The 14,616-nt window shown below is 34.3% G+C and overlaps 1 protein-coding gene across 1 annotated transcript; it reads right to left on the bottom strand.

The window, feature by feature from the left end:
* Positions 1-338: 338 nt before the first annotated feature.
* On the bottom strand, positions 339-5,776 carry LOC127075157 (GPN-loop GTPase QQT1). Its single transcript, XM_051016610.1, has 12 exons — positions 5,628-5,776; positions 5,355-5,486; positions 5,056-5,100; positions 4,866-4,945; positions 4,157-4,231; positions 3,950-4,053; positions 3,712-3,868; positions 3,509-3,596; positions 2,181-2,253; positions 1,970-2,100; positions 809-903; positions 339-682 (listed from the first exon to the last, which is right to left on the bottom strand). The coding sequence occupies exons 2-11, from the start codon at positions 5,444-5,446 to the stop codon at positions 846-848; spliced, it is 903 nt and encodes a 300-aa protein (XP_050872567.1). The 5' UTR covers positions 5,447-5,486; positions 5,628-5,776; the 3' UTR covers positions 339-682; positions 809-845.
* Between the last annotated feature and the right edge of the window lie 8,840 nt (positions 5,777-14,616).

Raw genomic sequence — 14,616 nt, 5'->3', positions numbered from 1 at the left:
CAATACGAGTCTATAGTGTTGACGACGTCAAAATCATTTATTAAATATTCATTGAGTCAAAATTAATTTGTCAATCTGAATCGAACAAACACCACACCAAGACGGAAAAATAAAATAACGCCGCAATAAGACGACGACTAAAACAACATCACGCTAAGACGACGAAATCACGAAAAAAAATTAAAAATATCTGTGAAATCTCTTGAATCAAAAATTGACCCTAAATTAGAGGGATTATCATAATCAAGCTAAAAGTAATATTAAAATTTAAGACATCAAGATATATGTGTAAGCGATATTAAAAAAAGAAATGTATCCGTAAGCAAGGCATAAACAAATATTACAAAACATTTAAAAGATTTGTTTTATAGTGTTAACCTCTGTTAAAGATATTTTTTTCATATAACCAGAAACCAAACACCCAACCAAATGCTCAAGAATCCAAAAAAATATAGCACTTGTGCTACACTGTTGATAAAATAATTGTCAAAACCATGACACGTTGCAAGGCTCTCAAACACAAAAATTTACAATTACACTACACTAGAGGAGGAAGGACTCTATACAAACTTAGTCAAATCTAATACAGAAACTAACTGAACTGCTGCTTCCCCATCTTCTCAAAATCTTTAACACCATAAGGATGAGAAATACATAAACTGTCATAATAGCTTGCTTGCATCTACAATGGGAATCACAAGCTATTAGTAATATTCACACGTTGGTTTCAGAACTCATACAAGCGCAAGCACAAAACACAAAAACAACTTAACAACCGAATGAAGTGAAACTCCCAGGTAGTTATTACCTTGCAATGCTGCAAGAGAATAATCGGCATTTCCCCATCAATCATCATCAATACTTTCATCATCCTTCATGTACTTCTCTTGCACAGCTGCCACTGTAGATTGCTGAGTTAAGGGAATCTCATGATTATTGAAAACTAAAATAGTGTCCAGGAAAGTGCTCAGAAAAAAATGAGAAACATGTAGTGTCAAGATTTCTAAATCAGATTAACCATTATACACAATGGACAACATATATATCATGAGCAAATGTTCAAAGGCTGGCCTTTTAACATTCGAATGAAAAACAAGGGCCAAGATGCCTGCCTACCTGAGCTTAGCATAGTCACTAATCTTATTATGAAGTTCAAAAGATACTTCAACAGTAAATAATACACAATTTCATAGACAGCAAAAAGTATATTTTTTATATAAAACTGACAAAAATGTGTGTAATGCAGAAATGCGCTGTTTTAACTCCACAAATGGGGCGGCCTGCATTTCCTTATTCTGTATAAAGCTGTCTTTTAAAAACTGATTCACGGGTTTCGTAGTCTTTCCATAACCATGGAAGCATAGCCTATAGTAGCTTGACAATCCTAAGAACTCTCTCAATCCTTCTGTATCTCTAGATTTAGGCCATTACCACATACACAACTTCAATTTTTTAGGATCTGGCATGGTCAAAAGTACACTTTGCATGGGCCCATCAAAATAATAAGACCAGAAGCACCCATTTCCCCGGGGAAGAACCTGTTTCTCTACTCAGCCTGCAAAAATGAATCATCTATATTTCTTATATCCTTTCATCTTGTACCCATGTCCTTTTTATTCTTTCCGTAAACTAACTATAACATTAGTTACTACTTACAACCATAATTCCTGTAACAGCAAATGGAAAATGAATTTGGAAATCATATAGTGTAGAAGACATGTTTCCCAAAGGAAGGCAACTTTTGTGTTTATAATACTATACCCTCGTCTCTTTTGTTACAAGAGGACTTTAAAACAGTTCAGAAGGAGAATAAACAATCAAAGCAAGAATCTATTCAGATTAAAAGTGTAGAATGGTAATTCTGTTGATCAAATGCTGAGCAAATGATGTCATTTACTATAGTTACTAATCGCGAGGTAAAAGATAAATCAGTCAGAATAATCAGATGAGAAGGGGAAAAAAAGGATATCTATAATAATCCCAATCAGGAGTTCCCATAGCAATCTTGCTAAACTCAACTGCACTTGCATCTATGCCAGCAAATATGTACCCGTTGGTTTTGTCTATCAGCTTCACTAAATTCCCTACACTCTCTTTGTCCTGTAAAAGAAAAGTACAACTTAGAATTCTTCTGAACATTTGATATGAACAAATGAAAAACCTATGAAAATCTGGCGCACCTGAATATCTAAGGTTGTAAAGTTCACAAGACTAAAGTGTTCAACGACGTCACACAATTCCTTTGTGAGCTTTCTGCAAATATAATACATAATTCTTCTAAAAAAACTCGCACAATAACAAAATTGTGTACATGCGATGTTTGGATATCATAAAATGAATAGAGTGGAATGGAGCAGAGCGGAGTGGAATGGAGTGAAACGTAATGAAGATTTCATTCAATTGTTTGGAAATTTTAGGACGGAACTAGGCAAGTTCTTCATTCCGCCCAGATCGGAGGGGAAGAAATATGGCGGTATGTGATGGAATGGAATCCATACCACTCCATTCCGCTCCGCTCCATCCGATTTTAAATGATCCAAACAATGAATATCATTCCATTCCATCCCATGAAGTGGACCGCTCCGCTCCATGCGATTCCATCAATCCAAACAAAGCATTAAGGATGCAATAGATAACATGACAGAATAATAACTTCCATTTGACCCATTTAAGCCAACTTCAATCACCATTTCTAACTCTTCACTTCAGTTTTAAGGATACTGTTAGAGCTAGTCATATGGTGCACAAGTGAGATAAGTCTTGCATCATGCACAAGTTAGATTTTCGTTTCCGCCATTGGATCAATAAATCCTACAATTGGATCAAATGAGATATGATGGGATCTACTGATCCAATAGGTAAAAACACACTTGTGCACAGTGCAAGACTATTTTACTTATTTATGCACATTAGACAAAACCTACTACTAGACGCTAAACAAACAGGGAATTCAGTACATCAACAAAAACACAATTTCACATCAGGATAACTTCAACAGCTGTAGTACCCTTTAATCATTGCAAACGAGGAAAGTAAACAAATGGCTTGATTCCAAGTATATTTTCAAATTGCATTATAAGCTCCTACAATAAAAGGAGCACCACAGTTCACAATAAAGAGATAACACAACTTTAACCGATTCGAGGAGTGTTTCCATCTATTACCTATTCCATATTTTATATTAGTGTCTCTGACCAAGTATGAAGTAATTGACAGGAGCTTCAAAAGTCAAAATATGTGTCCTTGTCCATTCTAGTTTCATGTTATAGAGAGTCTATTAATAAAATCAACTTCGCAGCAATTTAATATGCCATGAAATGGCCAGCATAGACAAGACAGATAACAAAATACAACTTAGAAAGGTACATTTTAATAAAGGAAAATGTCTAAAAGTTCTAACAAATACAAAACACTACATTACTATGTCACTCAGAAACTTCAAAATCTAAAACTGCTACACTCAGAAGAATAGACAGTAGGTACAGAATCTCCACACAACAAATCACACCTGTACTTAGCAGAGCGAGGATCTTTATCGAGATGGTGTTGCAAATACGACAAATCTTGCACGTCTGTATAAAAGTCAAGGTTGAAGGCTGAAACAATCAAAGGTAAAATCAATGTACAATTTTGTCATCTAGTAACCAACTTAAAAGAAAATACACTTAAGTTTTTTTTTTAACCACTGAAATCTAAAAGTAATTACAGCACCTAGCTTTCCATAGCTCTCAATTAAATCAATTTTTGACAAGACATTTATGTGGGGGAGTTCTAGATGTAGCATTGTCGATAAGGTTAGAAGCAATGCACTGATGTACTTCCCAGGGTCACTGCAAAGATGGGCATCAACCAAATGCACAGCCGTTAACTGCATAGAATGAACATACAAATTAGTTCTTATAATAAGACACGGTTTGACTCTAACAAGACGGGAAGAAGAGAACTATACCTGTAAGTTTAATTTCTTTATGAGTTTCATGATGACATTCTTGGCATTTGAATGAAGAAAAAATAGTTCCACTTGGCCAGGAAAATCAAAGAGTAAATAATGATCTGAAACGTAAATAATATTGTTAGAACATTAGAATAGTTAGTGAGTGTATTTAAGGATGATTAAGAATGTAAATCTACAAAATAAAGTATAATATATAATAACCTTTCAGAAGAGGTTTCAATCTTTCTTCCAACCAGTCAATATTCTTCTCTAGATAATCCATACAGTATACAAGACCTGCTTACACAACACATGTGAACCTTCAGAAAATGCATCCAGTAAGACACAAATACCTCGTAAAACGCAGTGTTGTCCTTTTCAAAAGAAAAAATGATTTGCATATTGAGTAGCTTGTATATTTCTCATATATGCTCTAAATAGTAAAACTTCAAAAAATCCATCACCTATGAAACACAGATACCAGACACACACCAGTAACACTAACACATAGACACAAGCAATAATTTAAAAAAAAATTAAAGTGACTGAATGTAACTACATTGTCGGTGTTGAGGTTCTAAAACACGGACCGTTACCGCGAATATGGCGGTGAACAAACGGTATCAGAAGGTGCCAATACCGATACCGTTATTCACCGTTTTATGGTGAAAAAGAAATTGTAGTTAATTCACACCGCCATGACCGCAATCAGTAGCACAACAACTGTAGCAACCGAAACTTCTAAAGCCTTTATGGAACCGTGATCGTTATTTAAAACCTAACGCACTTTCAAATCTAAAGTATTGACGCTATGTACACATGCCTACACTTCAAATATGACATCACACAGTACTATTGGTTGCGAAATCAAAATGAGCAATAAATTTACAATAAACAAAAACTTCAAATAATAAAGAAGGAGTAGACTTACCTCCATTGGGACCAAGAGAATGTTCTATCATGACATCACTAAGTTTCACAAGATCCTCAATGTTCACAGCACAGTCATATCTATATTCATTATTAGGGTTAAATCATATATCAAATCATTCAATTATATACAGCTAAAAAAAACTTATAAGAATAACAACAATGTTTGAAAGAGATAAAGAGAAGGATACGGTAATGAATCATTAGCTGGATCCAAGTTGACAATAGCAACCTTCCTGCAATTGGAAAAGCAAAATACAAAGGCAAATTCAATACCCAAATCATTAGAACACCTCTGAAAAAATGTGTGTCGTATTGGTGCCAGAAGTATTGGTGTCAGAAATCGTCCAGACACTTATGATTACATTTAATTTATTCATTTTTTAAAATTATTCCCGGTGTCAAAATCTCAGGGTCTGTGGTGTTTCAAGTGTCAGTAGAAATTTAAGAAAAAAAACCTAGATAACATATTCTAAAGAGAAAAGGTTACCTTCCAATTAGATTGAGGAACTGAGACATGCCATTACAGTAAGTTGTTTTCCCAGAGCCAGGAGGACCAACTACTACTTGACCAAACACCATTTTTCTTCCTTCCTTTCAATCTTGTGCCGTTTTAATATAACTGTGAGATTAACCATGTACATTTTCAGTTACGCAAAAAGTTATTTGATTTTATATTTTGAGGAAAAACAATAAATAGGGGTTTTAGGGTTCTTGAGAGGGATTGAGGGAAAAAAATGAAGAGGGAGAGTGAGGGACTAACCTTCTGATGGAGAGGGAGGAAGACGAAGTGAAAATGAAGATGCTGAATTGACTCGGTAGAAAAGAAACAACGAACTAGTGGCCTCTTAGAAGATGAGCAATTGGTATGTGCTATAACTATTATCAAGGTTAGAGAATTTAATTATATATTTTTCGGCTAAAATATACTTATATTATATATTATACTCAATTTTATGTTTTTAATAGGGCTAAATAGGTTTGCAGAAAGGATTAAAAGTGTGGGAAATAAATTTAAGCTGAAAAAAACTTAGACGTACATCCGTACGAATAAGTTCAATAATTTTTTTTATAATTATTATAATTTAATTCAATAATTTAGAATATATTTTTATAAATATTTTGTATTAAAAAATTGAATATAAATGTGAAATAATATAAAAATACAATATGTAAAAATTTGAACTTAAAATAGAAAAAATAACAATGTTAAAATATAAATAGTAAAATTAGAAGAGTTCGTTATAAAATACTATCATCATGTATATGAAAATTTTATAATAAAAGATTTAAAATAATTTAATAATTTACATCTTTAACGATATATTAATTTTTTTATATTTAATAACAAACATATAAATTATGTTTTTAGAATTTATATGGGTTGGTTATAATTTAATAACAAATATAGTAAAATTGGAAGAGTTCGTTATAATTTAATAATTTACATCTTTAACAATATATTAAGTTTCATTATCAAATTTAAGATGTCTTCTCCAACTTTTATTCTTTGAGAAATGTCAAATTCTACTTGGAAGGGCATGTGCCAAGAGAAAACATTATAGGTCATTTTGGGTCATCATCATTGAATAAGCAATCTTCCTCAATTTCTAAAATGCAAAATCCAAATGATGTCAAATTTAAAAGGATTGAAAGAGCTACAACTTTGGTGAAGAAATCGTTTCCATTTGGAACTCATAGCAAAAGTTATTCAAGGTGGAAGAAGAGGTCATTTGACTTTGTATTTAGAAAAACTTCAACCATGTTTGATTTTTCCAACTTTCACCTCAAAATTCATCATGATCCAAGCTCCAAATGGAAAAGTGTTCAACATCAAAGTTGTTCCCCTTGATGTCACATTTCCAAATCATCTAAAATCACTTCATTTGGACAAGAATTGAGGGACTTGCACATGGATACTTTGCATGGCTTGTTTTGGCAACTTTTGAATTCATTTTCCAATTACCATTGCATGACTTCATGATATGATCTCAGCATGGTTTGTGCGCGAATTTGGACTCAATACAATCATCATTTTGGGCCTAATTCATATCCATGCACATCACATTACTATTTTTGGACAAATTATGGAAAGGTGTGGAAAGAAACTCTCATGTTATAATTACATTGCCTTGTTGCTCAAAAAAAAAGATCCCCCTTGCCCAAGTTTTGCACTATTACCTCCTTAACCTCCATTAAAGGATAAACTTGAAGATTTCACTTGAAATTAGTTTCAATTCTCATTCTATTTTGAGCTTGAAACTCCAAGAATCCAAGCAATTCATTGATCCATTTCACTTCCTGCAAACTATTAGAGTCGAGCCAAGGCAAATTGGAAGCAAGATCAAGCTCAATTGAAGCTACCCGAAGGTGAATTTTCTCAAACTTATCTTATTCGATTCTCCCTTATTTCTCAACTATTTTGATTGATTATTGGTTGTCTGAAGACCTACCAATGTAGGCAACAAGATTGAGTTGCTTTTAGGCCAAATCGAAGCAACTCAAATCATACACATCAAACTTCCAAGTCCATGTATCTTTCAATATACTTGGAATTTGGTGAAATTGAGGCCAGATTCGAGCTCTTGAGCATTTTTTCTTTAAAATAGTGTACTCACTTTTTATTTTAATGGTGGTTGGTGGTGGACTAGTCTGGTGAGGTCCACCAGAGAAGATGATCAGAGCTAGGGTTCCGGTGTTGCGCTCGAACGTTCCAGACCATCTGATCATGACACCGCATTCTAATCTCAGCCTTCCATTGTGATTACCACTTGTGTCGTGCATTTGACTCAGGTGTTTGGTACACTCTAGGATTTTTTATCCAAATACCCCTTATTTTCAAACAAAATCCCAAAATAACCATGATTTCAAAAAAAATCCCAATCTACCTCACTTTTTAGAGGAGGCGCTAGACCAATTGGCTACAGCATATGGTGCTACCAATCCAATTGGCGCCCATGTGTTATTTGGTAGAGGAGGCGCCAATTGGTCTAACGCCTCAGTGTAATGTGCAATTTTTTGTGTTATAAATAGAGGTGTTGTGTGAATCATTTTTCCACATCTCATTTCATCATATTGCAAACATGTTTGGTGTTTGTCGCCAACAAGACGCAGTCGTTTGGACTGCATGCACACCGATCATAAGATCCACCACTGTGGAGATGCACAATGGTGATCGTGTTAAATTGCAGTTCGATATGCTTCAACATATCCCAGATCCCCCAGCAAACCTAGGAGAATGACATCTACACAAAGTTAATGACCAATGGAACTTTAACCCATAACAAAGCTTCACTAGATCTGAGTGTCGCAGATGGAAGCACCGCCATGACCATGTCTTAACTGACGTTGTGATGTCAACTAAAGAAAAACCAAGTCATAATTATATGGCTTGGTACATATCGGTTGGATTTGAGTTCATCACCGATGATATGTACCTATACGACCCAGGTTGGGCAACTTACACACCAGAAGGCTCAACATCTAACCCCAACAACATTGTCAGACCAGCTACTCACAACCCCCTATCCATCAAACTTTCTGATCCACAAACATACAACCCTAACATGCCATACACCCAACCACAATACCAAGAGCATACCTCGTACCACCATCAACAACTAGATCATCATCAAGATACTCAACACCGCTATGCACCCAACACATCACCATACTATAGCCTGTAAGACCCCAATTTTGACCCTAAGATCTCTCATGTTATCTCATCATATGCATTAACATTGGGATCACACCTTGGCATTCTCCTTACCCCTCATTCATTGGGTTTGTATTGGGAGAGATCACCAAGCCCTTTTGATTGTATCATACTTCATTTTTCTTTAGTTTACTAAGCAAAATACCAAAAGTATGTCAATGTATAGTTTATTGTTTTTGTAGGTAGTGTACATGTTTCCATATGCTCTATCAAGCTCATATCTAGGGTTTAAGACCCTCAATGCAAGGAGCTTAATAAAGATATGATTTACTATGGCTCTAAGTATCATATATGGATCCCCATGATCTTCACATGTTATTTTGATCAAGAAATCATTAAGAGTTTGGAGTTGGTTTCCCTTGGAAACCCTAATTCATCTGGGTATCTTATGTGACTTCTTCAACAAGTTTCTTCAAAAATTGATCAAATATTTCAAGTGATACTTCATATTACATCATATTATGCATATATGATCCCCCATGAGTCCCAAAAGTCAAGAGAGTGTCAAGCTATCAAGTTGGTTCATGGTGGTTGACCAGAGGGAGTCAACTAGTCAAAACTGGGGTTCCCTAGACCCTATCTCCTACCATTTTTGTCATATGAAAATTATTCTAAGAGAAACTTTACTCTAAAAGACATCCCAAACAACTTTAATGTTGAGGTATAGAGCTAAGTTTGCTTGTAAAGCCATTTTTTATGGTGAAAGATTATAGGTCATTTTGTCTAAACCCTAGTTTGGAGGTCAACTTCCCAAGGCCATAACTTGCTCAATTTTTATGAGATGAAATACATTCAAATTCCATGATCAATTTAAATATTTCTTCTTCAACTTTGATGTTTGGAGGAAGTGCAAATTCAACATTTAAATGCATGTGCCAAGAGGAAACATTATAGGTCATTTTGGACCAATACCATTGAACAAGTGATTTTCCTCAACTTATAAAATGTATAACTCCTTCATGCCAAATCCAAATGAGGTCAAATTGGTGACCAAATTTAAGATGTTTGAAATAGATACAACTTTGATGAAGGAAATTTTCTCATTTAAAGTCCATAGAAAAATGTATTCAAGGTGGAAGAAGTGAACATTTGACTTGGGACTTAGAAAATTTTCAAATATGTTTGATTTCCCAAACTTCCACCTCAAAATTCATCATGATCCAAGCTTCAAATGAAAAAGTGTTCAACATGAAAGTTGTTCCCCTTGATCTCACCTTTCCAAAAACATCCACGGCCATCTCATTTGGACCAAAATTGGAGGACTTGCGCATGGTTTCATTATGGGAAGTGATTTGGCAAGATTTAACTTCACATGATCATTTCCATTTGCATGCTTACACATGATGGTTTCAACAGACTTTCTACACGATTTGGAGTTAGATTGCATCACTCTTGAGGCTCAAATGATTGCCTATGCACCCATGCAAGTGAATTACTATTTTTGTCCAATTTTCAAGTGGTGAAAATATCAAACACATTGCCTATTTAAACGAGCTTAAGGCTTCAGATTCATCATCAACACCTTGCCCAAGCTTTGCTAGACCTCTGCAAACCCTCACTGCCATAGAATTTTCTGAGATTTCTCTTGAAATCGAGTTTGAACTTCACCTTCTGTTTGGAAGTTCAAACTCCAGAAATTCACTTCCATTTTCAATTCATTTGGTTTCTGCAAGCAAGAGGAGGAGAAAACAATCAAATCCAGATCAAGATCAAGTCAAATTGGATCAACTCGAAAGTGAATTTTCAGAAACTTCCACTCTTCGATTCTCTCTCATTTCTCCACTATTCTTGTTGATTTTTGGTTATATGAAGTCCTACCAATGTAGGCAACAAGATAGAGTTGCTTTGAGGTCAAATCGAAGCAACTCAGTTCATGATCCTCAAAATTCAACTCCTTGTATCTTCTTATGTACTTTGAGTTAGACAAAATTGAGGCCAGATTCGAGCTCCTGAGCATTTTTTTCTTTAAATTCATGTCTTGCTTTTTCATTTTGGTGATGGTTGAAGGTGGACCAGTTCGGTGAGGTCCACCGGAGAAAAAGATCGGAGTTCTGGCTCCGGCGATGTGTTGGCAAGCTTCTCAACCATAGGATCTATTTAAATTATTTTAATCCTGAGTGTTGTTTCTAATTACCACGCGTGCAGCTCAGTTGACTAAAGACCACATGGAACGCGCGTTTTGGACCATCTGATATGCCACCTCAATTAATGAGGGAGATCAGATGGTCCACGTATTTTTGAATTTCTGAATTTTCATTTTAATTGCTTTATTTTCATTAATTCATATTAATTTCATTATTGATCCAAAAAATATGGGACTTTTACCAAAAAAATTCAAATATTTTCCTCTTTCATTTTCTGAATTAAAATTATTTTTTGGATCAATATTGATATTTTTCATGATTTAATTGTTTTTGTGCATATTTTAAATTGTTTAAAAATACTTCTGACTTTTTAAAAATAGTGAAAAAATTTCTCCAAGGTCCTTTGACCTAGTTTGACCTATGATAAATCTCTTGGCCATTTATTTGGTATTTTGAAGTGGTTTTAGGTTTTTGATAAAACATAATTTAATTTAATGCATTTTTAATTGATTTTTAATTTGTTTAATTGAAATAAATTGTGTTGTGCCATTTTTATTGACTTATGGAGTTTGACTATTGTATTTGGGCTTTGGTCAAGGTTGATTTGACTTTTGTTGGATTAAAATCATTGGATTTAGGGGATTGATGAAATGTACATTTCATCTCCCTAAATGAATGAAGGATTTTAATTTGATAAAATTCCTTCCATGACCAATTTATGTTTGTCTCATCTTCCCTCCCTCTTCATCTTGAACCCCTTTCTATCCCACTTCTCTCATTGGCCAATGATATCTCAATATCCTAAGGCTAATTGGTTCATGAATCAATGCAAGTATGGATGAGATTAGGTTCACCCTTTGATCATTTTCTTTTTGTGTGTGGTATGTTTTAGGAGTATGGTTCATTATACCATATCTCTAACATGCATTAACACCAAAAAAAAATTTGCCCGGCCTCAGATAGTTGTGACTTCTACATAAGTCCAATTAGGATTGCTTAACATAGTGCTAAATTTTGACACAAAAGACATAGCATTCTAGTAAGTGAGATTGTAAGTCTCCCCCTCTTTCATGGTATTGTGTGGAAACTTGGCCTTTTTTCCTTCCTTTGGAAGATGTCTTAGTTCAAGGATCCATGCTTGTGAATAGAGGGTTGAGTGTTCTCTAAAGAATGACTTAAAAAAGTTGAAAATCAAAACTTTACTAACATCTAATCAACTAACATTTGACTAACTTTTAATTTCAATCTACTTACTTTTATGCACTTTAAATTCAATCCTTTTATCATTTGCCATTATACATATAATTTGACTTGTTTATTTTAATGTCATTTTCACTTTGCTCACTTGAGCCATATATTGTGATTGTGTATACTTGTTTTGTATTTTGTTTGTGTTTGTGGTCTTAGGACCTTAAAGTATATAATAAACAACAAAAACCCTAAAAAAATATTTGTGTGAACTGTTGGATTATGATCTGAAACTTGGACTTAGAATTAGGCAACATTCCCTATGCAAAAGAACTTGGCCAGTGCCAACATTTTTGAAACCAAGCCATTGTGAAGTGAGCTTTCATCAGATACAAGTAGTGGGATCCATATGAGTTCATCTGCTACATGGTCTTGATGCAAATGTTACTTTGAACTTGTGTCTAATGCCTTATTCTGAGTCATTTAAGGAGTATGTTATCTGGTACATGGGGAAGATTATGATGAAGATTATGAAGTTTCTAGCTTGGATGTGGCTATCTTTATTTGATGTCTTGCTCTTCATCTTGTTATGTGTGTATTGATATTGCTTGATCCTAAAGTCCAAGGGAAAAATGGGTTTCTACATGACATTCTTGTCTATTGGACTGCATCCAATTGGTCAGATCTTTTCCACTCTTAACATTTTAAATTTTTGCTTAGGATTAATCTCTTCATCTCCTCCCACTTCTTAAATTTCATATATCTCCCTCTTTTCAAAAAAACCTTCTTTGCTTGTGATTTCTAAACTTAGACTTTATTGCAAATTAGAAACTTTGGCCTTATGCCATTGCATTTTTAAACTCTTTTCTTAAATCAAACTTGTGAATAAATCTAATCATATTGACTTAAAGTTTCAAAAGACAAAAGAACTAACACTAATTCAAGCTCTTTTAGGCTCTTTGTGCCTCCTTTAAACTTAAACTTTTGTTAAAACCAATTCACTTACTTTGAAATTGATACCACAAACTACGAGGTTTTGATCCCTCATTTTATGTTGGTACGTAGGCACAAGTCCGAAGGTCTTGTCAAACACAAAAATATAATAAATGAATTCTTTTCTCACCCCACACTCTATTTATTACAAACATCTTTTATACCAAAAACACATACACACATAAAAAAGGGCTCCCTAGGAGTACCTAGGACACTTTGGGTGCTAACACCTTCCCTCAGTGTAATCAACCCCCTTACCTGTAATCTCTGGCATTTTATTGGTTTTGATTTGAAAACTTCTTATCTTTGGGTTTTGTTCGTACTTTTCCCTTTTCCTTTGGAAACAATAAAAGCGCGGTGGCGACTCTGATTTTATTGACATTAAGTTTATCCATAGCTTAATGGTCATTGTAAGACCCCAATTTTGACCCTAAGATCCCTCATGGCATCATAACATTGCATTTGCATCTTGCCTCAAGGATCATAGCATCTTGGCTCCTTAACCCTAGGGTGGGATCTTTTGTGAGTTGGTTTGAGATCACCAAGCATGCTTTAATTGTATATTATTGCTTTTCTCATTTTATTTACTAACCAAAAGCACAAAAATATGTCACTAACATCTTTTGTTTGTAGCTTGAGCAGTCACAAGATCTAAAGCTTCTAAAAGACCATATGCTCATTAATGTGACTAGTTGAAGGTGAAAGCAAGCATGACAATGGTTCACAAGGCTCTCATTAACCAAATATTTCTCCTAAGTATCTCAATTCATCATTTTGATCAAATCAAATCAAGGGGAATTGAGGCTTGTTTCCCAAGGAAACCCTAATTCATCTGTTCATCAACTGTGCCTTGCTCATGAAGCAACCTCAACCCATGATCAAATACAATCAAGGGAAGTTCTTTAATTCATCATTTCATGCATATTTGAGCTTATTTGAGTGTCCTCAATCATCAATTCATCAAGATATGAGACATGGACTTGAGAAGTTAATCAGTCAATTCATCTGACTATTTTGAAGTACACTGAGACCTAACTTTTGATGTGTTTGTCAAATAGAGATGACCCCAAGAGAAAAAATGTTCTTAAGAACCATATGAACAACGTTTATGTTCATAAAAAATCCATTTGAATCTTGGAAGGTCATCATCCATTTCAAGACATTATAGGTCATTTTGATTGAAACCCTAATTTTAGGTCAACTTCCCAAGGACATAACTCCTTCATTTTTCATGGTTTTGAGGTGGGATCAAATTCATTGGAAAGTTTAAGATGTCTACTTAAATTGTTATGTTTAATAAATTTTCAAAATCCTAAAATAAATACATGTGATAATGAAGAATATTATAGGTCACTTTGGACCAAAGGCATTGAAATGTAAAAAAGTCCAACTTCAAGTGCCCATAACTTCTTCATAAAAAATCCAAATGATGCAAACTTTAAGTCAAAATTGATTGTCTTGAACATATCTACAACTTTTATGTTTAAGGTTTTGTCATTTTGAGCTTGCATCATTGAAACATAAGGGCTTGAAGTTTGGCCATTTTTGAAATCATCGCATATACATGTTTTGCACCTTACACTTCATGATCATTTTTCACCAATTTCCAAATGTCAAATGAAGTTTTGGTCAACATAACAATTGATCCTCATGCGAAAAGATTTCCAACCATTACCCATAAAGTTATGCTAAATGGAGTAAAAAGGCCTTAATGTTGAAGATGGATTAGAAGGACCAAATCTCTAAACTCACTCTTGTCCATTCTTGATTTA

The sequence above is a fragment of the Lathyrus oleraceus genome, chromosome 4 (assembly GCF_024323335.1).
Source record: "Lathyrus oleraceus cultivar Zhongwan6 chromosome 4, CAAS_Psat_ZW6_1.0, whole genome shotgun sequence".
Classification (NCBI taxonomy): domain Eukaryota; kingdom Viridiplantae; phylum Streptophyta; class Magnoliopsida; order Fabales; family Fabaceae; genus Lathyrus; species Lathyrus oleraceus.
The sequence above is the reverse complement of the archived record's forward strand: the minus strand, read 5'-3'. Positions and strand labels throughout refer to the sequence as shown.

What these genes read in the sequence shown, in the direction of transcription:
- LOC127075157 (XM_051016610.1), bottom strand. Translation starts at nt 5,446, where the DNA reads ATGGTGTTTGGTCAAGTAGTAGTTGGTCCTCCTGGCTCTGGGAAAACA. An exon ending in TTCTCTTGGTCCCAATGGAG is followed by an intron (nt 4,232 to 4,865) that starts GTAAGTCTACTC and finishes TTGTGTAAGCAG; the next exon opens with GTCTTGTATACTGTATGGAT. An exon ending in TAAAGAAATTAAACTTACAG is followed by an intron (nt 3,869 to 3,949) that starts GTATAGTTCTCT and finishes CATTCTATGCAG; the next exon opens with TTAACGGCTGTGCATTTGGT.